Genomic DNA, 27,298 nt, shown 5'->3' with positions numbered 1-27,298 from the left:
TTTATTACAGCTGCGGTCAAAAAAATAATAACACAAAACATTTTTAACTTAACAAACTAAAATTAAAAAAAGGACTGATTTGGAAAATGGAATACAAAAGCCTCATGTAAAATCAATTAACTTTTAAGCTTTTTAATAAGTACGTATACAAAAAAATAGGATTTAATGTGAATTTCTTAAGTTATGTCAAGTTCCAAAGGCGTTTTCAAAAATTTGCCAGTCAAAGAACAATGTATTGGGGTTATTTATTTTTTAATTTGTTAATTTTTTGGTTCAAATCGACATTTTGTAGCGTGCAGGTCCTTTTTTTATACATCGCCTTTAAATAAACTTTATACAAGATGTTGACATCTTTCAACAGTATTTGTTTCCAGCAGCTTTCACATTTCAGTCTGTACGTCAGACCAATAATTTTTAATTTTAACCATTAACATTTGCTGTCTAGGTTGCTGCTAAATGCTTCACCGGCATCCCCTTAGGTAACATTCACCATCTAATATCTTGACATAAAAAGGTTTCACACTCTCGTTGTGTGTAATTGGGGATTTGGAGGCCTTCTTACGTATAACTCAAAACATTTGCCCTATAAATATTTCAATCTATACAAATATTTCGAGTTACACTTTCGTTTTAATTTTTTGGCCTCAACTGTACATAAAATAGGTGTATACATATGTTAATATGATTAAACTTTAAATAAAACAAAAAAGATAGTGAGAAATCGATAAAATAATATGTAACTGCGTTTCCTCCTCTGTTTCCTGAATCTGTGCAGTCAAATGGAATGTAAAGATAATGTACCTACACCATTCCATTATACATAAGTGCGTTAAGGTTATGTACCATTGCTTTTCTCACCTCTTTTATGTTTTGAATAACGAATATGTAATCAATTATGTATTTTCAATATTCATACCTTTGTACATGATGTTAGAAAAAAATTTCATACACATGTTTTAAAAAAGCAAGAGATTTATAAATAAAAAATCTCATGTTCATACTCTGTTGTATCGTTTAAAATTGAAACTGAAATATTTACATAAATATCTAACATTTTTTATTTGAAAATGCTTACTGATAAAATTTAAAACGAAATTGTATGTTTATATAACTTTCGGTACACAATGAAATTTTAAAAAGTTCATAAGCGGAAATGTTTTTTTTTTTTGCATGAAAACGCCCTTTCACCTACACAATTTTTTTAATTCATGTGTGACATCTGTCAAATTAGTCTTAAAAGAGCAATGGATGGAATGGTCCAGTCAATAATTGGGAATTCCAATTAATAGGTTCCTTTAAGGGTTTTTGCTTTGTTTGTGGGCGGTCTAATGTCACACTCTAAAAAGGTCGACCACGTCCCCAATCGTGATAAACAAGCGCTTTTCATTTGAGCTGAAACATGAGTTGTGAAATAAATACACTCTTTTTTACCGCAGTTAACTGTATAATAAAAAGTTAATCAAATATGAATGTGCAATCTTCAAATTCAAATTCAAATTTAAAAATTAAAAGTTTAAATTCAGACTACTTAAAACAGACTAATAAATTAATAACCCTAAACGTTCTTCATCGAACAATGAAAGTAAGATGGCTTTTTTAACTTAAACACAATTATGAGTTCGGTTGTGCCTACTTTGACATATTGAATAAAACCAATGGCGGGATTTGACAGCTGACAACTGTACTGTCATTGCAATTTTGTTTGTTTAATTTCGGAATCTGTATGTATCAGCAGTGTGTTCATTTCATTTGTTATATTTTTAAATAATACAAATTAAAAAAGTGTGAGTAAACCTAAGTTATCTTTCTTCTCAACTCGCGAAGTATGAAACTACAATACGTTTTGCAAATTCTAAGCGTGGTATCATAAAATACCGTAAATTCGTTAAGAAGCCTTTAAAAAGCCTCACCGACCTAACGCGTGGTTGTGATTTAGCCATTATGTTCTCCAGTTTATGAGAAAATTGAAAATAAACAGAACTCTTTTTTTATTCAGTTTTTTTTGGCTATTTATTTAAGCACTATTTATTAATAAAATGCTAACATCCAGTTTAATGTACAAACAGGGGTATGAGTAGCAGGTATGCTGAGCTCTGAAACCTCCAAACTATTTTTTTAAAAAGAACCTAAAATTTCATTAACTTTTACATCATGCCCTAACCAAGTAATCGAATTACCCAGTTATTATCAAATTACTTTTTTTATTTTTCGAAAAATTGTTATAAAATAATACTTAAATCCTTAATATCGCATTTATTAAAAACTTGTACTTTATTTTAAATTGTCGAACTTTATGTCAACAATTCTTCAAATAAACGCAAATGTCAAAATTTTAAACGATTTAGTAAAATGTAAAAGCCATTTTTAACAATTTACTAAGCTTAAAAGACGATATACCTAATTTTAAACGGTTTTAACATCTTACTGTCCCTTAACAATTTGTTTAAGTTAAAATTACGGAATGTCGAATTTAACTTTTTGTAATTTTCCTAATTCATATTTGACATCTTTCAAATCATTCTTATAAGAGCAATGAATGGAATGGTCCAGTCAACAATTGGGAATTCCAATGGCTGCGTTCAATCTTGTGTTGGATAGGTAGATTTTTATATAAGTTGTTGGATAGCTGTATTGAGATAGCTGTAAAAAAAAACAACTTTCAGCTGTTCACAAAAAGCAGAGAAACATTTAAGCTTCGAAGTCAAAATTGTTGTAAGATAAAACATATAATTTTAATTCAACTGATTCGTCGAACGATGATGAATTTATAGGTGTATAACAATTTAATAAATAAGAGATAACCTTAATCTGTATTCTATGTTAAATTTCCTCTTAGCTCAATTTGGAATCCTATACGATTAATAATTTACTTTCGAAATCTCCGGTTTTAAACGATTTACGTTTAACATAAAACGGTAAGATTTTGAGTTAGTTTGTTCACAGTAGATAAAGTTTTAGCTTAATGGTGAGACCAACGCAAGAACTTTTGTTGCATGATATATAATATTTCTCAAGTAAAATCCCATCATCAATATCACTTAATCAAATTGTTAACTCTGAAGATATTATTTTCCCAAATAGCAAATAGCTTCTTCATCGTCTATTATGTACAGATTATCCTCAAAAACAACTTCAACTAACATTTTGTAACTTTTATACAAAAAGCTGAAATCAATGCTGTTCTGTCAGATACCTACATACCCCAACAATTCTTGGATACACTTGGATTCCTTTTTTGACATCTCAGCTGTTTTTGATCAGCTGATATTTATCTCAACTCTCAACTTTATGTGGGGTTCTTTGAAAATAAAGCACTTTGAAAATGACTTCGGAGTTCTAATCGAAACCTAGTTTCTCCATTTAAAGTTTTCAAGTTTCTAGGCAAAAGATTCCACAGACGAATAGCGTAAACAAAAAATTGTTGTTCAGAGGTACGACAGGAATAATGAGGGTGCATAAGCATTAAGGATCTGCTTGAGGAACTGAATTGAATCCTATTATATAAACTAAAAGGTTGTTGCGTGTTTATTATGTTACAGAGTAGGAGTAAAGTCCTGTACCGCATGAGATGATCGAAGGAAAAGTTTTAAATTTGGCGTGAAAATTCCGAAATACGATCAAAACGACGAAAATACGATCAAAACGATGTTTACTTGACAACAAGTTCTGTGATTTGATGTGGACATTGAGCTGTTTTTGGAGAATTTTCTCGAAAACCTTGGACAAGAAAGTAATATGGAGATGGGCCTGAATTCATCCGTGTTTCGACCCTTGGGAATTCCATCTAGCTTGATCGTCAACTTTGGCACGCGGACTAAATTTTTTCGTCAATCGACTTTTTGTTTGTTTATTTTGACTATTTATTTAAGAAAAACGTAAATTTGGCAAGGAATTTACCAAGGGCGAAAAAGCCCAAAACACGGCTTTTGGGGACCGAGTCCGAATAAGGGATAAACATAAAAGGCCGTACACAATGTGTGGGGTCTATTAGAGAAAGGCGACTTATATTACGAAAAGAGTCAAAATATCTCGACTCTTTCGCAAAAATCTGTTGAAATAAGAGTGTAAAGGCAAGTCTAACAACTATCTGTCGTGTTATTTCGAAAACCAACAATATAAAAAGAAGCAACGACTTAGTTCTTCTCGCTCACATGTTACCCAGACATCTGAGTGGCTTCATGTGGTCTTCTCCGGTGAAAACATATTTAATTTGGAAGGATCCGATGGCCAAGCTATAGCTTCCGTAAAGAAACTTTTTATTTGCACCGGTTGCATAGCAGAGTTTCAAGTATGATGGTGTGGGGAGCGATTTCCTATTATAGCAAGTGCAAACAACATTTTGTGTCAACCACGATGAATGCGTTGTCTTGCATACGGATCAGGAACACAATATTCGAGTATGCCCGAATTAACCCAAAACATCAAATTACCCTAAAGCCCGACTTCGCAAAATAATCTGGACCGTTTGTATGCTTCGAACAGAAAGGTGGCTCAAGAAAACATTTTTTGCTTACTTAGGGGCCAGTTATATCGATATTTGACCATTTTTGAAAATCAAAAAAGAATTTTTTTGACGAAGAAAAGTTTTTCTCTAAAAATGATTTTTTCTATTTTCCGGACGGAAATTCATTTTCCTGAACAGCTGATACTTTTATGTTCAAAAGTGAAACGAATCGTTCCACTTATTTGTGTTCCAATTTCACACAATTCCAATGACACATTTCTGTCAGTAAAAGTTTTTCGTGGATTTCAATCAGGAAATTTTTTTCAAGCATTTAATCTTCATTCTAGTGAAATAACAATAAATAAATTAACTTCAGAGAAAGACGACAACACCAAAGATATGTTCTTCGAGCTCTTAGACAAAACATATGAGCAGTGCCCTAGCTACGATATTAAAATAGTCCTGGGCGATTTTAATGCCAAGCTAGGAAGGGAAGACATCTTTGGTGGAATAATCGGGAAGAACAGCCTGCACGACAACACTTCCGACAATGGATTCAGGCTCATAGATTTTGCTGCGGGGCGAAACGTAATGGTAGCCAGTACGCGTTTTCCACACCTCAACATCCACAAAGGTACTTGGACTTCTCCAGATCAATCTACCGTCAACCAGATTGACCATATTGCGATCGACGCCAGACGCGCTTCCAGCATCATGGATGTACGAACTTTCCCAAGAGCTAACATCGACTCGGACCACTACCTCGTTGTAGCCAAGGTACCACTTCGGATTTCCAGACCCAAGGCAAAACAGGGAGGTGCTGGGAGAAGGTACAACGTCGAACGGCTACAATCGCCAGAGATCGCCAAATACTTTTCCGACCGAGTTACAAGTAACCTCTCTCGAAGTTCTCTGCCGCCAACACAATGTATCGAAAACCAGTGGCAACATTGCCAAGATGCAATCAGAGAAGCCGCCTCTGATGTGCTGTGATTCAAACAGCCACCAACAAGGAACCCCGGTTTGATGAGGAATGTCGGCAGGCAAATGCAGCCAAACAACAGGCACGCAAAGCGGCGCTGCATAAAAGGACGAGAGCTGCTCATGAGCTCTATGAGCAGAAGAGGCGAAAGGAACGCCCGATTTTTCAGAAGGAAAAAGAGAGGGCATAAGAAGCGTGCGGTCGAAGACGTTGAGAGGTTTAAAAGCAGGAATGAAGTCTGAAAGTTTTATGAACAGGTGAAACGAAATTCACAGGTACATAAACCTAGAACCGAAGGCTGCAAAGACGAAAGTGGAAACATCATAGTGGAACCGAAGTCAATGCTGAGGATGTGGAAGGACCATTCTGCAGACGAAGTAAAGATAGCCATATCTAAGTTGAAGTCTAATAAAGCCGCTGGAGCGGATGGCTTGAATGCCGAGCTCTTTAAAGCAGCTGGAGATAAGTTGGTTGGGAGCATGCACCAACTTATCTGTAAGATATGGTCGGAAGAAAGCATGCCCGATGAATGGAACCTCAGTATTGTTTGCCCGATCCTGAAAAAAGGAGACCCTCTAAACTGCACCAACTATAGAGGAATAAGTCTACTTAACATCGCCTATAAAATCTTCTCTGCCGTAATATGTGAACGTCTAAAACCCATCGTCAACAACCTGATAGATCCTTATCAGTGTGGTTTTTGGACCAAAAATGGGTTTAACGGTTAATGAGGGCAAAACAAAGTACATGCTGTCGTCTAGAAAGGACATACAACACCGACGTTTTGGTCAAAACGTCACAATCGACAAACGTAACTTTGAGGTAGTCAAGGACTTCGTCTACCTAGGCTCCGCTGTAAACGCAGAAAACAACACCAGCGCTGAGATCAAACGCAGAATAACTCTTGCTAACCGCTGTTTCTTTGGACTAAGAAAGCAATTGAGTGGTAAAGTCCTCTCTCGAGGTACCAAAGCGTTGCTATATAAGACCCTTATCATCCCCGTCCTGCTATTCGGTGCAGAAGCATGGACTACGACAAAAGCGGATGAAAGCACCTTGGGTCGCTTCGAGAGAAAAGTTTTTCGTGTGATCTACGGTCCCGTATGCATCGAAGGGGAGTGGAGGAGAAGATGGAACGACGAGCTGTACGGGCTGTACAGCGACGTAGACTTAGTCCTAAGGGGAAAAGTCCAACGACTAAGATGGCTGGGTCACGTAGAGCGCATGGAAACCAATGCTCCGGCCCGGAAAGTCTTCGAATCCGCACCCACAGGACAGCACAGGAAGACCGCGGATCAGGTGGCGCGCACAAGTGGAAGGTGACCTCACCCAACTTGGAGCGCGAAACTGGAGACATCTAGCTTGGGACCGAGCTAGATGGAGAAATTTGTTGGGTGAGGCCCTAGTTCACACAGGACTGTAGCGCCACCTAAAGTAAGTAAGTAAGTAAATTAACTTCAAATGCTTGGTTTGGGAACAATGGACGATTAAAAATATACCCAAAAGGAGTCCTATTAAAGTGGCAAGTAGTGTATTTTCTTTAACAAGCGTTGAGCTTAATCTTTTGCAATGTCCTCTTGAGGAGCCCCAGGATTTTCAGGTACAACCTTCAGGCCCATACAATACAATAGGGCCAACAAATGTTTTTTTTTTTAAATCATTTTTCTATCTTCGGGAAGTTAACGTTAAAATACGAGTACTTTGAAAATGCTTCTGTCTCATCCATTACACCTCGTTATGCTACACGTAAGCTTGTTTTTAGGTAATCAAATAAATAAATTGATAATTTAATGTGTACTTTAGTAAAGAATTTGTTTTCTTTGACCAACAATTCGATAGTACATGTCAAACGTATGATCTTAGTTTGCGATTGTTAAATATGCATTTAACACAAATTTGTTTGTCTTGACACGTGCTGTGATTTAAATAAAAGATATTACATTACACAAAAATAAGAAACGCTAAAATATTGTCATTTGAATCAAAAGATTTTCTTTGTTATTCTATTTTATTTTCCCACCATAATCGCTCAAAATAAAAACACAAAAACAAAAACATTAATACAAGAAGCCTTTCTGCAGACAAATCAATTTTAATTAAAAATATTTTGCGAGAAATGCATTTTTATGTCATTTTATTCTCGCTTTTCTCAGGTGTCGATTACGTCTTATGTTTACGCGTTTTATTTTTTTGTTTGTTTTATTAGCTGTCTATATAAATAAAGGCGTAGCATTTCAATTAAGTTTTGTTTTCTGGTTTAAACATTCGTATGATTTACAAATGCAAACTTTTAAATTTAAAGAAATCGCAAACTTAGATTTCAAGCAAATATCACTATAATACGAGGAATGTAAAGTAAGACCAAAAGTTCTAGGTGTAAGTTCTTTGATCTTTATTATAAACCACTGAAGTGTGTAATATGACATCTCCTCCAGTTAGTGATTCTAGCATTGTGGTTTTTAAAATGTAGCCATGTTTTTTTCCGAGTTGGTCTTTTTGACAGCTGTCACTTGATTTATGCTTCGCTTGTTTCATAATGAATAGATTTACTCCTTGGAAGATGTTGTCTTAGAAGACTTTTGGTTCCAACAAGGCAGCAATTTATTCAATTAACATTTTTCGGTGACCGTATTATCTCGGGTCGAAATTGTGAGATTTAACACAGCTGAAATACGGCCCAAATTGCTTGTCGAAAATTTTAAACTAAAAGAAAAAGAAATAATTATACAAACTTTCAAAAGTACACTGCTCGTCATTAGGTTAGCACATAAGCTTAATAGAACTGATCTGGTCATCGTTATTTTCAACATGCAGTTCACATTGTGTATCCTATTTTTCTTATCTTTGTTTACGCTCTCACTGGCAAAGAGAACATGCAATAGAACGGTCCCGTTATACGGTTTTTACTGTTTTATGTTATTTTTTATAGAAAAGTGACTTATATTTTTGTATCATCAGGTTAGCACATGCAAATTGTTTTTAGTTTATCTTCAAGAGTTTAACGCGTAGGCTAACCGCATTTTTGTTGCTGCTTAAGTGGTGTATTAAAATTAATATGGGTAGGGGAAAATCGTTATCTGTGCAAGAGAAAGCTAAAATTGAAGCCTACAAGGATTCAAAGCTGTCAATAAGTGCAATATCGAAACAAATCGGTAGAGGTCAAAAAGTAATATCCGCATTCCTGAGTAATAAGTCAGGATATGGAAAAAATAATAAAGACGGTAATAATAGAGTTATTTCTAAGACTGATAAGAGAGCAATTTTGAGAGAAGCATCCAAATCTCACAACTTGGCAGCAAAGATCAGCGCAAATGTAGGTGTTCAAGGGAGTTTATCAACAATCTAAAGAGTGATAAGGAATGCTCCACACTTAAAAAGACTTAAACTGAAGAAGAAACCCCCACTTAACGTGGTTCGAAAGGCAATGCGATTGGATTTTGCACGAGTGCACATGTCATGGAGTTCTGATTGGCGCTACGTTGTCTTTTCTGATAAATAGAAATTTAATTTGGAAGGTCCAGACGGATACAATTTCTACTTTCACGATCTTCGCAAGGAGGAACACCAGTTGGATCGCCTTCATAGTCGGGTGGGGGTGTGATGGTGTGGGGAGCCATCTCATACTATGGTACGTGCGACTTACAGTTTTTGACATCAAATATGAATGGAAGTACTTACAAAAACGTACTTGAAAATGTTTTTCCCCAGTCAAAAATTTGTTTGGAAACCTACCATAGAATTTTCAACACGACAACGCTCCGATCCACACATCCCGGGTCGTTAAAACATGGAATGAGGGACAAAATGTAAGTTTAATTCAGTGGCCGCCTTACTCAACTGACATTAATATAATAGAAAACGTGTGGGGGTTGCTTGCTCGTAAAGTTTATGAGTCTGGGAAACAATATTCCAACAAACCAGAACTAATCGAAGGCATTAAACGCTGTTGGTCATCCATTTCCTTGGATTATATTGAAAAATTGTACGAGTCGCTTCCCAATCGAATCTATGAGGTCATTGTCAACAAGAGAGGATCTACACACTATTAAATTTATTAAACAATGTTTTAATCACTAAATGTATAAGTTAAGAAATAAGTTCAAAGCTTAAAAGCTTTTAAAAAAATGAAAAAAGTGATATGTTCTAACCTGATGATTCAAATTTAATTGTTATTTCTTGTGTTATTTTCTAAAAAAAAATTAAAACAATATTAAAAAATGGAAAACCAAAAATGTTTGTTTTATTTAACTAAAAATTGAATCGGCACATAAATAAAAAATAATATACAAATCTTAGCTCATTTAGTTTGGTTGAAATCAGTTACGCGAGAGTGTGTGCTAACCTGATGACGCGTAGTGTATATTTCCTACGGTTTTGCCGGAGAAACTTAAATGGAAGTTACAAGCAAAGATTGTTTCTATTTTTGTAAAGGGTGGTTAAATCTTAAGGGCCGATGTTGAAAGTTAACCACACCTAAACGTCAAGATTGTTTCTGCATTTCTCTTGACATTTATCAATTTTAAACTAAGTTAAAACAAAGCGTCTAAGTTATGCAGGCCTATTATGAAACTGGAAGTTCAAATCAAAAGGTATATCGTGCACCAAAAATTTTACAATAATTTGGCTGAACATGCGGTCTGTAAGAGATGTGAAAATAACAGGCTCTCGAACTGCAGAAAATATTACTGCTGTTCGCGATAGTGTGGCTGAAGAGCGGTACACCTCAACTCGATGTCGTGTCTAACAACGTGATGATATCGAACTTTTTATGGCCTGATATGTAAGATATGGATAGGGACGATATGTGGTTTCAACAGGACGTTGCCGCTTGCCACACAGCTAACGAAACAATGCACTTTTCCGCAAAAAATTCCATGGCTGTGTTATTTCATGTGGTGGCGATGTCAATTGTCCGCCAAGATCGTGTGATTTGACACTGTTGGACTTCTTTCTTTTGAGTTGTTGGAAAGAAAAGGTGTACGTCAATAAGCCAACAACAATTAAAGAACCAAAGAATGAAATAATTCGGAACATTAACAACAGAACCTCAATAATGCCTCAGCGTCACCGAAAATTTTGAACATAGGTTGAAGTTGTGCCGCCGAAGTCACGGCAGTCATTTGGCCTATATTTTGTTCCATAGATAATTAAACTATACCAATATTATCATAATAAAAAGAAATTGCAACAATTTCTTAAATAATTTGTGTTTTATTCAAAATCCAAATCGGCCCTTAGAATTTAACCACTCTTTATTATTTCTATATTAAATTACGATAGAACTTGAGTCATCAATCTTAGCACTTTTTGCAATTTTGTCGATCCTCACTTGTTGAAAAGGACCTCATCAAGTTAGCATAACCATTTTAAAGTTTTACGAAACTAACAATTGCATTAATCATCAGCACGACAAATGTTTTATTGTAAACTTATTAGTCCAAATGTTACGACAAATGTTTATACAAATTCTATTGTGGAAATACCGTTATAAAACATACATACTTTAAGTAAGATTGTTTTAGATTTCTTTGAAAATAGTACGTTTTTGGTATTTTTTTTCACGACGAAATCACGGCAGTTAACCCATTTAATAGTTTCCTAAAATGTTAAAGTGGTAACGCTAATTTGACAGACATTAGATACTATTGGGAAGCAACACGTAGAATTTTTATTTTTAAGATTCGTTAACTTTACGCCATTCCCATAATTACTTACTTACTTAAGGTGGTGCTACAGTCCTTGCGGACCTGGGCCTCAACCAACATGCGTCTCCAGCCAGCTCGGTCCCTAGCTAGCTGTCTCCAGTTTCGCACGCCAAGTTGGTTGAGGTTTTCACCCACCTGGGTGCGCCACCTGAGTCGCGGTCTTGCTCTACTGCGCCGTCCCTCGGGATTGGATTCGAAGACCTTCCGGGCTGGAGCGTTGATGTCCATCCGCTCTACATGACATAAGCTGTTGGACTTTAATTCTGCTAACCAGGTCAGTGTCGCTGTACAGCCCGTACAGTTCGTCGTTATATCTTCTCCTCCATTCTCCATCTATGCGTACGGGACCAAAAATCACCCGAAGAATTGTTCTCTCGAAGCATCCTAAGACGCTCTCATCTTTCTTTGACAGGGTCCAGGCCTCAGCGCCATAAATGAGAACCGCGATGATGAGTGTCTTATAGATGGTGATTTTACATGCTCGAGAGAGGACTTTACTTCTCAATTGCCTTCTAAGTCCAAAGAAGCAGCGATTTGCAAGAGTTATTCTTCGTTTGATTTCAGCGCTGGTGTCGTTGTCTGTGTTAATAGCGGTGCCAAGGTAGACAAAGTCCTTAACTACCTCAAAGTTATATCTGCCCATGGTGACGTTTTGTCCAAAACGTCGTTGTTCAATGTCCTTTTTTGATGACAGCATATACTTGGTCTTGCCCTCATTGACCATTAAACCCATCTTCTTCGCTTCCGTCGCAATGCTCAAAAACGCTCTACTGACATCACGCTTTCATCTTCCAATTATGTCAATATCATCTGCGTATCCGAGTAATTGAATGGACCTTTGGAAGATTGTGCCTCTAGTGTTGACGGTTGAGTTTTGTACAATTTTTTAAAGAACGATGTTGAAGAAGTCGCATGACAGTGCATCGCCTGTCTAAAACCTTTTTTGACATCAAATGCATCGGTAAGATCTTTTCCGACCTTGATAGAGCAGCGTGCATTCTCTATCGTCAAATGCCAAAACTAGACATTGCTCGGTAGAGCTCTTCCCTATAGATGCTGTCCCTGTCATAAGCGGCTTTAAAATCGATAAAGAGATGGTGGGTACCGATTTGAGGCTCCTGGGTTTTTTCCAAGATCTGCCGTAGTGTGAATATTTGGTCGATAGTGGACTTTCCTTTCGGCATTCGTCGTCAAACCAGTTGTTTCGCTGTGGTGGCCGTGTGAAACCTAGCATTTCAGAGGCGGTATCTCTGATGGCTGCAAGGCAATGTTGCCACTGGTTTTCAATGCTTAATGCAGGGAGCATAGGACTCCTACTAGAGCCTCTATCGGAAAAAGACATGGCAGTCTCTTGCGATTGTAGCCGTCTAACGTCGAATCTTCTCACAGTACTTCCTTGTTTTGGCTTGGATCAGGATATCCGTAGCCGTACCTTGGCTACAACGAGGTAGTGGTCCGAGTCAATGTTGTCCTCTCGGAATGTTCGGATATCCTGTATACTGGAGAAGTGTCGTGAGTCGATCGCAATGTGGTCAATCTGGTTGACGGTGGATTGATCATGAGATTTCCATGTCCCCTTGTGGATATTAAGATGCGTGAACTGCGTACTGGCTACCATGACGTTTTGCCCCGCAGCAAAATCTATGAGCCTGAATCCGTTGCCGGAGGTAGTGTCGTGCAGGCTGTATCTCCCGATTATGCCACCAAAGATGTCTTCTCTTCCTAGCTTGGCATTAAAATCTCCTAAGACAATTTTAATGTCATAGCCAGGGCACTGCTCATATGTCTTGTCCAAGAGCTCGAAGAATATGTCTATGATGTCTTCATCTTTCTCCTCTGTTGGGGCATGCGCGCATATTAGGCTTATGTTGGCGAATTTAGCCTTGATGCGGATTGTCGTGATGCGCTCGCTCACACTGTTGAAACTCAAGACTTTTTGCCTGAGCCTAGTTCCAACAACAAATCCACACCCAAATAGACGCTGTCTTTGTTCTCGGTAGCAGTCGCCGTAGTAGATATCGCAGTCTTTTAGTTTGCGTTTGCCCGGTCCATCCCATCGCTTCTTCTTGGATGGCTGTAATATCTGCCTTGCAGCAGTTTAGGGCTTCCGCTAATTGTTCGGCTGCACATGGTCTGTTAAGGGACCTAACATTCCACGTACATATCCGAAGTTCGTTGTCCTTATTTCGTTTGCGTGGGTTGTCAACAGTGAACGCTTGTGTCCTCTTGAATGCACATGTCTACCATTTGAACATCTCCCCGCTGAATCATGTCCTGTAAAAATATCACAATAAAATGATCGTTTGTCTCACCATCTTTTGGAAAAATTTGCTCATGGAAAACTGCGTCTCGACGTATTATGACTTCTTTTTTCTGTGTGCAGTATCCGATAAAAATTACTTCTTTCCTTTGGCATCGAGTTTCTTCCGCTTTTCTTTTGGAATGTGTTTTTTCTTTTGTACCTTTGCAAGGTGTTCTGTTCGTTAAATAAACTGAAAAAGATCTGCAGCGAGAAATACGAACGTCAGTTAGTTCTTGAACTGTTCGTCGTACCTTGCAGGATGCTGGCCTTCATGCACGATCTCCAAGGAAGGTGCCCTTACTCAGAATAGTACACACCCAGAGGCGGACCTGTTTTGCATCAGATGAAAGACGACCCACTTCTGGACAAGAAGCAATGGAGAAATGTGCTTTGGAGCAACGAAACGAAAATAAATTTGTTCGGAATGGATGGAAAACAGTTTGTTCCCCGCCCAAAGTGTGAGGCCTACAATCCGCGGTACACAAAAACAACCGCGAAGCATGGAGGTGGCCGCATAATGTTATGGGGTTGTTTTTCTTGGGGGGCGTTCGTTGGTCCAATATTCGTTATAGATAACATAATGACAAAGGAGTGTCGTATGTGGACATACTGCAAAAAGTTGCTGACGAAAATATGCCACTTAAATGGCGTTTCCAGCAAGACAACGACCCTAAGCATACGGTAAAATCAACAAAGCACTGGTGTCAGCGAAACAAATTGGACGTAATGGAGTGGCCTCCTCAATCACCGGATCTAAATCGTATTGAGAACCTCTGGAATGAACTGAAGATTGAAGTTAGTAAGTATAAACCTACCAACAAAGCGGATCTATGAAGAACTAACCAAGAAGTGTGGTATTCGATTCCACAAGAAAATTGCAAGAAGTTGGTAGACTCTATCCCAAATCGAATGGATGCATTGTTGAAAAATAAAGGGTTTTCAACGAAATATTAAATATTCATTGCTAATAAATTTTTAAAAAAATGCATTGGTTATCAAAGTGTGTTGTTTTTTGTTAAATTAATCAAACGTTTCTATTATTATGACCAACTTGTTGGGAAGCCTAAAGTAAATGGACTACGAAATTTTGCACACCTCTTTTAGTTTTTAAAATATGTATATGAAAAAGACAAAGAACATACTTACCACTTATACTATAAAACTCATATTTGTTTAATATTTGCCTACTGTAAATACTACAAGGCTGAAGGAACACAGCTGGTTGTCAAAACCTTATGGTCACAGCAACACAACGAAATTGATAACCTCAGATATTATCTCGGTAGACACTGACTACTGCACTCCTACTTTGAGCCTTAGTAAGGGTTTTAAGGTTATTTTCCCATCGAGAGAAGATTGGGAGGATGACATCGTGTCGATAGGTTTCGACACAACCATTTTTACTGACGGCTCAAAGATGGAGTGCGGAGTTGGTTCTGGGATCTTTTCTGAGTCCCTAAATCCTTTTAAGCTTCCTGACTTTGCTACCGTTTTTCAGGCTGAACTGCTGGCAATAAGGGAGGCATGTAAGATACTTAAACAAAGCCCAAACCAAAACCGAAATGCGGCTATCTTTACAGACAGTCAGGCAGCTGTCAAATCCATTAACTCGGCCACATCCTCATCTAAATTGGTCCATTTTCTATCTACCAAACTGAATCAAACCCAAAGCGGAGCAATTTACCCAACTGCATTATATCTAGGAAGATATGGCTCATCTATAATAAAACCAATACAAATGATCTTCTATGCAGGCCAAGGCAAGACATAGCCAGGATTGTTGCTGTTTGTACCAGGCATTGGGCTATAGGAGTTCATGGGTATCTCTTACAACACCTTTTTGCCGTAGCTGTAGTGACCAAAGAGAAAGTGAAACTATAATCCATTTCCTCTGTAAATGTCCTGCTTTGGCAAACACTTGAATGAAATACTTTGGAAAATCATTCTTTCACGAACTTGATGAGCTATCTGAGACAAAGATTAGAGACCTAATTTTATCAATGCGACAAAATGGCTCTAACATAATCGCTATGAAGCTTCTCTATAAATCTATCCCTTTCAATCACAGGTCAAACGAGTTTTTGGTATCAAAACGGCGCACTACAGCGCTAATTGGATCTCAGATCGCCATTTCTACCTAAGTACTACACACAATATTAAGAAAAATTAGAGTGTTGCTATTATTTTGGCCATAGCTGTACATACGTAGCTTATGTAGAGTATCATCAAATTATGAAAACTAAGTGAGATTCCAAATTTATTGAAACTGTATCTAATAGATACAATTTTCTACTTTGCAAAACCCTTATGCAATTTATTGGGATATGTTGTGTTTTAACTTAGCCTTAGAAACGACAATTTTTTAAAAACCTGTTGTGACAAAAAATTTAAAGGTAAGATTGCAATTGAGGGCATCGTAAACCTTTAAGAAAGTATTGGTTTGTTTGTGCACCAGAAAAAAACTTAATTTTTCCACCAGTGTTATCTAACAGCCTATCCTGTTACATAATCACTTAAAGATCTGAATTCCAACCCATAATTCCTTAAAGTTGGATATGCTTAAAAGTTGAATACTGATAACTAAGTAAAACATTCACATTCGACGTCTTAAATTGTATCGGTTATCAGAATAGGAAAAAGATATACATTTCAAAATATCATACAAAAGCACTGATGTATTTGAAATAAGTCTTTATGCACTTCAAAAGTAAAAACAATTTAAGTTTCTGCATACTTATTTTAATAACAAATTCTATTCTTCTTTTCAGACCCATGTGGGATGCCCTTCTTAAATCCGTACGTTGCGAAATCATCAGCTTCTCACGAAATGATCAAATTGATGCCTATGTACTTAGGTAAGTCATCTCAAAACAGATAAATTCAAAATATTATATCTTACCATTTCAAAAAAATCAACAATGTCCTCACCTATTACACATTAGCCGCTTTTAGACATTGCATCCTAAACACAGCAAAGTATTTAGCTATTTTTAAATAATTGACGGATGTTAATATTGTGACCTTTTCGATGATGTTTTTAAATATTGTACACATCTAATATATACGATAAGTGCTAAATTTAAATATTTTTTGTATATCTGCCCCAAACGCATCTTCTTCCGATGCCAGATTTGCAGACTTTTTTGTCATCAAAAGCATTAAAGTGCGTCAGGTATACAAAGTTGTTGCCAAAATTTAAAAAAAGAAAAACAAAAACATTAATCTAGCAAAAATATTTATTTCTTATTGTTGTTGTTCGGGGAGGAGCAGGGAAATAAAACTAAATTATTTTACTTGCCATTGACATCATCGCATATCTAGGGAAGAGAAAGTAATGTTTTTGCATAGGAAAAATCTGAGAAAATGTTTATTTTTCGTTTCAACGTACATATAGATATAATAAGAATACATCTTTGAAATGTTTGATCAAGATAATTTTTTTAAGACAAGAGGTTTGTTGATTTTGGAAATCTTTGCGCGCTTTTATATATTTTTTTTCTTTGTTGTTTTTGAATTTAAAATCGTTGTTTTTGTATATTTCAGCGAGAGCAGTATGTTCGTTTCCAAACGTCGTTGGATATTGAAAACGTGTGGTAATACAACTCCTCTACAATGTCTCGAACCACTTCTGGAGATGGCTGAAGAAATCGGTTATAATGATGTTGAAGATCTTTTTTACTCAAGAAAGAACTTCAAACGTCCTGAATTACAGGTAAAATCAATTTACTTAAGTTTGTTTTCTTGCAATTTTTAATATCTTTTTGTATTTTTCTTATAGATTTCTCCCCATCGTGGTTTTGACGAGGAAGTAGCACTCTTGGATTCAATTTTCGACGATGGACGAGCTTATTGCTTGGGTTCTGTTAATCGTGAATGTTGGTATTTGTACACATTGAGCCGCGGGGGAGGTGAAAGAATTAACAGATGCATTCAAGAGTCGCATAATATGCCCGATCCAGATCAAACAATTGAAATATTAATGACAGAATTAGATCCACAAGTAATGTCAATATTTTCTAAAGATGAATGCTCAAGTGGAATGGAAGCCACTGAGGTGAGTGATATAAATTATATATTTTTTTAAATGTATGTTTTTACCATACAAACTCAATAAAAGGTCGAGTTTTTCAATCAGCAATTAAACATCAGTTTATATAAATCCTTATAAAGTTTTCTATGGTTGGGATTCAAAATGTGTTCAAGTGTAGTAATTTGTATCCAAATAGTAATTTACATAGTCTATCTTACATACTCCTGCCGTAATATCAGCAAGTGTAGGAATGATCATCAGTTAACGCTTGAGTATAATTTCTGGTGCTCTTTCAGGAATAGAATTTCCTTTTCTTTTCCTATTTTCCTAACGTTCACAATGTGTTAAAAATTTAAATATAACTGAGCTAGGTTATCGCTGGATACATACAAAAAACTAAAAGAATCACATGGTGCTTTTAATGCAATAACAAACCGCTGTAAGATTGAAAATGAAGCGAACGGATTTCTTGATTATAGGTGAAGCACTCCGCTCAAAACCCTCGGTCACAGTGGATAAATAATAATACTGTCTACTTCACTATTCTAAACTCGTTCAGATCTGAACAACCTAATAACGTCGACTGCATCAGTCACTATCCAACATTTTATAAATACTTAAAAGAATCCATTTTTTTGAAACTTAATGGTCATTTTTAGTAGCCGAAGCAATTCGCTGATGCACGACGGGACTATAACAGAAAAAATTCAGTTATAGACAGACAGAAAACATACTCACAGCCAGGGCCGTCTTTAACCTTTTGGGGGCCCTGGGCACTTTTCGAAAATGGGGCCCCTCTATGATTATATAAAAATGTTATGTTATGTAATAAAGGCATACAGAAAAAATCACATAGCTTTGAATTGATATTTATTCTTTTTGTTTTTGAAATAAATAATTTTTTTTAATTCATTAAAAAGATAATTAGTTATTGAAGCATTTAAAACATAAACATAAACAAAGTAAAAATAAAAACAAAAAATTTATATTTCATATAGAAATTCAAAATAAAATAAACAAAATTTAATGAAGGGGTCTTTTTCTTGATTTGAGAATAGCAAAATCATTGATTACAATTTCATTAGTTTTTAAAAAATTATAAAGCTTTACAATGTTGGCAGTTTTTTCATTTTCGTGTCAACTAATTTTCAAGTAGTCTTTTAAATACAGGCATTCAGCATGTAGTTCATCTCCGTACACATCTCCGGTGTAAAATTAAGCAAAAGATTTGCAGTTCTCTCTAAGTCTTCTGAATTCAGATTTTTTAATCGAAAAAAAAAGCCAAAACGTTGGCCAATCTTCGACTGTTTTAAATGAACGCTTAGTGTGTCGACAATGGGAAGAAGGGTTTCAATTTTAAATCTTTCTTTCCCAGTCAGAATTACTGAGGGTCCAGAGCCGTCAAAAAAAGTATGGCGTGAGCTTCTGCACCTCATCCTTTCAGAAAGGTCCTTATATTCGCAATCCGGGGTTTTTGTCTGGCTGATGAATCAAAGTTATCAAAATTGTCCCTGAGCCCAATTATAGATACATCTATTGCACTCAGCAAATTTATTGCAACATCCAGGGTAATATTTTGGTTTTGAAGTAAAGTACTTGTTTTATTTATTCTTTACAATACAGAGTTCCAAAGTTCTGTAAGTATGGTAAATTCAGGCTTGGACATTTGTTTGCGAAGACTTAATGCTTCCTCTCTGGCCTCTCGTTCCTGTCCTAAATCGTTCGCTGTAGACATCAAAGCTTCTTCAATTTCTTGATGACCTTTATGTAAGGCGCTTACTGCATCAGCTCGTGCCGACCATCTTGTTTGAGAAAGATTTTTTAAAACTTTTTTTGAACCTAAATGAGCAGTCAACACGCTCCATTGATAAGAAGATACCGAAAAGAAGTTATAAAATTTTTGAATAATGTCAAAGAATTTGGTTGCTTCTAAGACACACCCAGCGGCATGCACTCCTACCAAGTTTAATGAGTGCTCTGGCATATGGTACAAAAGTGTCAAATTTACATTTTTCTTTTATTCTTGCCTGCAGACCAGAAAACCTTCCTGAAATCTTTTATCAATCTGTTATCAAAATGTCATGATCCTCCAAAGACTTCAGTATGGTTTCCGCTAAATAATCAGATCTATGTTCGTTAATTGGAAGCTAAGTTTGGACACTAGGCATCAAAGCGCATTGAAATTTCTGTGTAAAACTGGATTTTGAAAATAAACAATGAATAAGTAAAAATTAAGAGATCGTAACTATACGTTGCTTGCTTTGTTTTATTAAGAGCAGCTCTGTTCTGAATTTCCATACGAATACAATGATGTTTCTTATTCATAAATGAAAATGTGCCTTGTAATATAATTTCACATTGTAGCTGCATTAATTGAGATTTCATGTTTGTGTCCACAGTCCCTTAAATCCACGGCACTTTATTGCTGAAAAATTAAATGGAAAGTCTATTTGTCTAAAATATGCAATTACTATGGGAAATTGTTATAGATTCTATGGTCATTGTTAATGCCGAATTTTATTTCTGAAATCATAATGTGAAACTATTTTTTTACTATGTAAGTCCCCTTTTCAGTAAGGTGTAGATAAGTGTAGGGATTAATGTATTGATTATTAATTACTTGCAGACGTTTCTCCTGCAATTAAAGCGAAATACGATGTCAGTTTTGGTAATTTTTCAATTAATTCTTTCTGTTGTTTAGATTTATTCCTTTTCTCGGATCCACATATGTACATATAATTTCGCAGGGAATGTGATTTAAATTGTTCAGCAAGTAAAGTACGAATTCTGATCATTCATTAGGCATCTAAAATTGTATAGAAATATTTTTTTTTTCTTGAAAATAGACCAATAGAGGTTAAGTAATGTTAAGCAATGTGGGGGCCCCTGGTGATTGCGGGGCCCTGGGCCTGGGCCCAGTGGTAAAGAGGGGTCTGCTCACAGCTTTTTTTATAAATGCAGAGTTTATTTCTTACTTTAAAACTTAAACATTTATAGGAAATTCAGATAAGAATTTAAGATGATTAAGAACCAATAATTAAACTAAACTTCTGGGTGATAAATTAAAAAAAAAAAACACAATTGTTGCTTGTTATGACATTATTTTTGCTGGACATAGAAATAGAACAAATGTACAAATGTGATAAATATGAAAGGTTTGGAAATTAAAACTTTCATGCCATCTTTCTGTTTACCTAGTTAATACTTTGTTGACCGACCACGATTTTTAAAAGCAGCTTTTCAACTGTTTGGTATACTCCTAAACTCTTCACTTCTCTGGGGGAGTCCCAAGCTTCCTGAACTCGGGTCCAAAGTTGGATACATTAACACAAAATTATTCATTAATTTCCGTAATGATGGGGGAGAATTTAAAATTATCGGACTTTCACTTTCTGACGATGGCTCTATCAACGCGTATTGAAGTTTTGCGAAGGGTTGGTGGGCTTGACAATTACTTTTTTTTTTAATTATTGGCACATAATGAAACCATTTGAAATTCCTTATAAATCGTGAGAGACTAATTTTATTAGTGTGTTTAAAAATACTGAAACTTTGCATCTCAAGATTACCATATAATTGTTTTTACTGAAACTTGGTTGAGCGAGAATCATCTTACTTCTGAATTATTGAATTGTAATCAATTTGTAGTATTTCGCACAAATAGATGTTCATTTACAACTGGTTTTGACAGAGGAGGAGGTGTAATTATTGCAGTAAGAAATAATTTTGTTTGGAGTCAAGTTGAGCTAATTTCCGATAGCAATCCATCAGATTTCTATGTTGATAAGTTGATAGCTAAAATTAATTTAAATTGAAATTATTTGTGAGCGTAAGTTATATTCGACCAGGAAGTTTATTGGAGTTATATAATTTGCATATGTTTAACTGTCAATCAGTCCTTAATTACTTAAGTCAAAATGATCATGTTATGGTTTTAGGAGATTTCAATCTTGGTGATATAAGCTGGGACCAGATTTGGACGATAAATATTTAGTGCCATTCAATGTTCATACTGAAATAGAATTGATTTTTATAGTCAATTTAACTTGATTCAAATTAATAACTTTCATAATAATCTAAATCGTATATTAGACTTAATTTTTATGGATAGAGAGTTCGAAGCTTATATCGATAAGACTGATTTTCCTGCTATAAAAAACTCAATTCACCATATATGCCTTACTGTAGAGTGTAAGTTTTTAACTTATATAAAAGATAAATTTGATGTACCAGAATTTTATTTTGATTATAAACGTGCAAACTTTGTTGCAATCAATAACTTTTTGTTGTCAATTGTTTGGGATAATACCTTGATTAATTTAAGCCTTGATCATGCGTTTGAAAAATTTGCAATGTATCTACATGAAACTTTTGATATGTATATTCCTTAAAAAAATAGTTAAACCCAATTCAAACCGTACCTGGTTTAACAGAAGATTATCTAATCTGAAAAATAGAAAAAATAAAGCATATAAAGCTTATAAAACAACAAAAGATAATCTGGTCCTTAAGCAGAAATACATTTAGTGCCACCTTGACTGTCTCAATAGCTTTTGTTGAAACAGAAAATAACATTACTTATCATCATAAACTTTTATTTTTAAAACTTTTAAATAATTTTTAAATATTGGATTTAAATTCCAATTCTGCAACTGACAAAATTTAATTTTTGGATTCAAATCTGTAACTCATATTATACCAATCGCCATGTTTTTTGTATTTATAAATTCGCCTTAAAAGTTTAACTGAAAATGTAACGTAATCTCTCTTTCGAAATTACATACATTTTTGTATAAATACTTTCTAACGAAATAAAATCTTTTGGACTCCTATTGTACAACCCTTAGAGGAAATCGCTGTTTTTTTCTTTAACAAATCTCGTCGTTTTATTTCGCTCGCTTTGATGGTCTTTGTTCGAAAGCCATTCAAAGTCCTCGTTGTTTTTTTCGCTACCGTTAATAATTCGATCAACGCATCAACCAGGATCTACCTATCCTTTCGATAAAGGGTATAATAGAGATCTCCGGGTTGACGGTCAAGTCTTTTGATCGTTCAGCTTTCTTTCTAATAATTTTATTCTCTCTGTTGAGTAAACAAATAGAAAAGATTCGAAACACTTCTGGAAATTTATAAATATTAAAAGAAAGTCTTTATTGATTCCAAACAGTATGAAGTCATCCAATTGTGTATCTAGTGATATGAACGTTATATGCGATTTATTTGCTAACTATTTTAAATCTTTTTATTTGCCTTCTGCTCCTTGTGAACCCTCTGATTTTTCGCCATCTTATGGTATTGATATTGCAAGTATATACATAGCCCCTGTTGCACTAAAAAACTGCGCTGCTTGTTTGGCATTACCGCTCAGCTTGGTTTTCAATAAGTCTTTAAAAAGAGTCTAGTTTTTGGACTATTGGAAAATCTCTTATATAACTCCAAAATTTAAGTGTGGCTCGAAGCAAAATGTGACCAATTATAGGCCTATCTACAAATTATCAGTGATCCCAAAAATTTTTGAAATTCTTGTCGTAAAAAAATTATATTTTTTTGTTAAGGATTTAATATCCGAATATCAACATGGTTTTGTTTCTGGAAGATCTACTGCTACAAACCTTTCATTGCTATGCGATTTTGTACTTTGCGGGTTCGAAAATGGTTTACAGACTGATATTAGCTTTACAGATTTTGCAAAAGCTTTTGATAGAGTTAATCATAATATAATAATTTTTAAGCTTTCAAAACTAGATTTCCATTCTAATTTCATAAAATGGATTTTTTCCTATTTAAAAAATCGGGTTCAATTTGTAAAATTGGTTAAGTTTAAATCCAAAAGTATTGATTTAACTTCAGGCGTTCCGCAAGGAAGTCATATTGGCTCTTTGTTATTTATTTTTTTTATTATTTTATTTTATTAATGCCGATGATGTCAAGATTTTCCGGCTCATAAAATCTTCTACAGACTGTCTGTATCTACAAGAGGATATCCAAAACCTGGCCAAATGGTGTGAATCTAACAAGTTGTTGCTGAATGTTGCCAAATGTCAGAGCCTTACATGCCACGGCAAAAAAGGATTTGGGAGTTATATTGGATAAAAAGCTTTCGTTTAATAAGCACATCGATTACATAGTCAGTAAAGCTAATGGGATGCTAAGGTTTATCAGAAAAAACTCCAGGGATCTTTTCGACCCCTACACCCTCAAATATTGAATATTGCAGCATAGTTTGGAATCCCTATTATATCACTCATTCTTCTAGAATAGAAAAAATACAAAAAAGTTTTACTAGGTATACTTTCTATGAATTAAATTGGAATATGGAAGTACTATCTTATCCATCTAGATGCCTGTTTATTGACATTCAAACGCTGGAAGTAAGGAGAAAATATTTTTCAATAATGTTTGTAAAAGATTTAACAAGCAATCGTATCAAATTGTCTTTTTTGTTAGAACGAATACTTTTCTACTTTTAAAATAATCTGTAAGAGTTGTACTTTGTTTGATGAAATAAACTAAACTAAAGAACTGTTTCTTCCTCCAAATTCCGCAAAAGTCATTTGAGAATACACCTCGCAGCGTAGCGTGCTTTCCTATTAGTCAGTGAGCCTATATTCAATCTGCTTAGAGACTGACAAGTGGTGATTATATACCATATGATGTTAGTTTTCTTTATAGCGTTTTGTACTAAAAATTGGAATGCCAGCTTTAGCCAAAACTGGCGAAATCGTCTAGCCCGGCACCCAACAAAGTTAAATGTTAAACTCTTATGTTTTTCATTAGAGATGATCGACAGTTTTGGACTCTTATTGAGTTTTTAAAGACAGAGTCTAAAGATTTGACGACAGCCTGACTATATGTATAAATCCTCATGTAAGATATTACGTCGATATCCTCCCAAAAATATCTTGAAGTTTCTATCGAACTGTAGTTGAGGTATGGTGTCTATTAACTTTGCGTCTAAAATTGATTCTAAACAATTAAGAATTACGGAAAGGCCAATGCTGTTATTAGTCCACTGTGGTAAAGTTCTGAGGCGAAAAGCAGAGCTTGCAGCTATTTGTTTGTTGAGTGCATATAAAGGTTTCAAATGAAGTAGAGTGCCGCAGATGGAGTCGTGGCTCATAATAAAGGCATGCTGCACGGCTGCATATAATACACACAATGTGGAGCTACTGGAATTGATTTTCAATGAATGAGAACAAGTTAGTAGATAGTAAGCACGAAGTTTCTGAATGCTACCCCTATTTTTTTAGAATGAAATTGTATTTCTGTTTTCAATTTCAAACTGACAAATAAAAGTTCTTCCTTCTTTTCTTTTTACAAGATGTTGCTTTTTAAATAATGGAGAAACCTTTTGAATGACCTGTTGAAAACGCCTCATTTATCAGGCTATATTTTAAAGGCATAGTCCTACTTGGTCTTAATTTTATGATGATGCTTGGACATTGCTACTTTAAAATCATCATAATTAATAAACCTTGGTCTTTCATAATGAAGACATTTTATTGTTAAGGGTCCGCCAAATAACTTTTTTTTTGAAAATGCTATAAAAACATCGAGTGTGTGGCACGTTGCGTCGCCCTGTTGAAACCAAAAGTTGCCAATATCCTTCAATTTTCGTGAACAAAAATTTATTCAACAGGCCCGATAACGTTTGCCATTGACTGTAACGGCCACTCCTTGCTCATTTTCGAAGAAAAATGGCCCAAATATGCCTCTGGACCGAAATGCGAAAATTTTGCTTGTTTACATACCCGCCAAGATAAAAATGAGCATCATCTGAACAAATATTTTTTTTGGCAAAATCGGCATCTTCTCTAAGCGTTGTTCCCAGGGTTGTTCAAGCATATTCACAACCATATTCGTTTAGCGGAAGGATAAAACTAATTACGTGCTAAAGAGCTAAGCGTTATCATTCACGAAATAAGCACTAGTTGAAAAAAAGTTAGATGGCGGGCGGGAGATTAATTCGTAAATTAACGTATGCATATGTTTACCTGAACGCTTAATGCTTTCAAAGCGTTCCTTTTTTAAATGTTTCTTATATCCATTTTATGTCATCATCAATGTTACAAGTCGTCTAATGTTTTTCAAGAAAAAGTGTTAATTATTTGATATCGTTTTCGTTTCAGAGAGCCGGAATACATAAACTCATTCCAGGAATGGTCATTGACGATTACCTCTTTGAACCTTGTGGTTATTCAATGAATGGAATAGCCAAAAACGTAAGTTTTATTTAATTCACAATTAAAACATTATTTTCAAAAAACTTATAAATTGTTTTCTTTCTATCTCTATATCGTGTAAATATGTTAATAAAACAAAAGATTTCTGGAAATTATCCTCAAGTAAGTGGATTGTAAAAAAAATATGTTTATTTTTTTTTTTTTAATTTTTCGCGAGTTTTATTTTTAATTTTATTATGTTATTTTCTTCCATTAAATAAATTTGAATATATTAAAAAAGTTGTTTTGTTTTTATAGGGTTGCTACATGACAATTCATATTACACCAGAACCAGATTTCTCTTACGTTAGCTTTGAAAGCAACGTTGCATCATCAAACTATTCTGACTTGATCTCGCGCGTTATCAAAACATTCCAGCCCGGAAAATTTGTTGTGACTATTTTTGCTAATAAGGTAATCAATTACACCTAAACAAACTTATATCAACGTTTTGAATAAATGTTAACCATCTTTAATTCTCATTACAGTCATCTCCAGCTTATACGGCTTTCCGTGAAATTGATAATGCTTCGCATTTGGCCGAATGGAAACGTCGCGATATTCAATATTGTCGTTTCCCAACTTACGATTTGACCTATGCGCACTACTGCAAATTCCCTAGCTGAGGGTTACAGGTTAAGCCTTGCCTAGTTGGCGGGGTTAAAACCAATCAATCTCCTCCATCATCGCCATCAACTCCCCCAACTGTATTTTCCACTTCATCAGTATTCTCAACACCATTGTCCACTCCAAAACACTGTGCAATTCCCAGCAAGTTTAGCAATTTGATCTTCAGCTCATCCATTGCCGATGAAAGCTCAAAACTTCAGCACTCGTGCAATTCTCTTCCCTTGACATCAGCTGCTACCGCTGCTGTTACTGCTGCAATTCCAAAATCACCAAAATCCTCAGCACCATCTCGAATTGATTCATTGAAACGTATTGACGGCCTACTTATTGGAACACTCTTGCTGCTACAAATATACTCTTGGATATTCTACATTGACTTGGATGAATACTCTCCGTTGGTTCTATTCTCGTGGTGGCGCAATAAGATCTCTTGAAATTGCCTAACACAATTACAACGTTTGATCATTATTTAATAATTATTGAGTATTTTAATTGCTTTGCAACTGAAGTACTGCACCACAAAAATCAACAACAAAATATACAACATCATCAGTTTCATCTCTTGCTCTTACTTTTATCAAATAAATATGAAAACATTGTCAAATTTTTGCTATAACTATTTAAATGTGAAAATATTTTTCAAAACCAATAGTTTTGAGTTAAAATTTAAATATTTTATAATATCTGAATTGAACTTTGATTATGTGGAAAAAATCATAATTTTCGAATCGAATTTATTAAGGAAAGAAATTTTCAAAAATGTTATTTATAACGGTAAGAGAATGAGATAGCGAAAGTGTCCTTGCGCCCGTTAATGCGTTTCATTTGTATTTTTTTTTTTAAATTGTTAAACTATTCTTTTTCTTAAACAAAATTACTTTTTTTGTTTAAATTTTTGTTTGCTTTGCATTTTTTGGAACATGTTTGCGTTTCAAGAAATATTTAAATGTAAAAGTACGTTTTTTTTTTACTTTAAAAATTGA

The 27,298-nt window shown here is 35.1% G+C and overlaps 1 protein-coding gene across 2 annotated transcripts in view; it reads left to right on the top strand.

Annotated features, from left to right (window-relative positions):
- Nucleotides 1-26,887, top strand: part of LOC129948875 (S-adenosylmethionine decarboxylase proenzyme) — an 88,068-nt gene extending 61,181 nt beyond the window's left edge. Inside the window, exons 2-8 of one of the 2 annotated variants that reach the window (XM_056060015.1) lie at nucleotides 16,202-16,288; nucleotides 16,977-17,145; nucleotides 17,212-17,487; nucleotides 25,593-25,685; nucleotides 25,788-25,808; nucleotides 25,944-26,099; nucleotides 26,174-26,887. In XM_056060015.1, coding sequence (XP_055915990.1) covers nucleotides 16,202-16,288; nucleotides 16,977-17,145; nucleotides 17,212-17,487; nucleotides 25,593-25,685; nucleotides 25,788-25,808; nucleotides 25,944-26,099; nucleotides 26,174-26,311 — 940 coding nt within the window. In that variant the 3' untranslated portion in view covers nucleotides 26,312-26,887. The remainder of the gene's footprint in view (nucleotides 1-16,201; nucleotides 16,289-16,976; nucleotides 17,146-17,211; nucleotides 17,488-25,592; nucleotides 25,686-25,787; nucleotides 25,809-25,943; nucleotides 26,100-26,173) is intronic. The other variant, XM_056060016.1, reaches the window with a different exon arrangement.
- The last annotated feature ends 411 nt before the right edge of the window (nucleotides 26,888-27,298 follow it).

Source organism: Eupeodes corollae, chromosome 3 (assembly GCF_945859685.1).
Source record: "Eupeodes corollae chromosome 3, idEupCoro1.1, whole genome shotgun sequence".
Taxonomy (NCBI): Eukaryota; Metazoa; Arthropoda; class Insecta; order Diptera; family Syrphidae; genus Eupeodes; species Eupeodes corollae.
The sequence above is the reverse complement of the archived record's forward strand: the minus strand, read 5'-3'. Positions and strand labels throughout refer to the sequence as shown.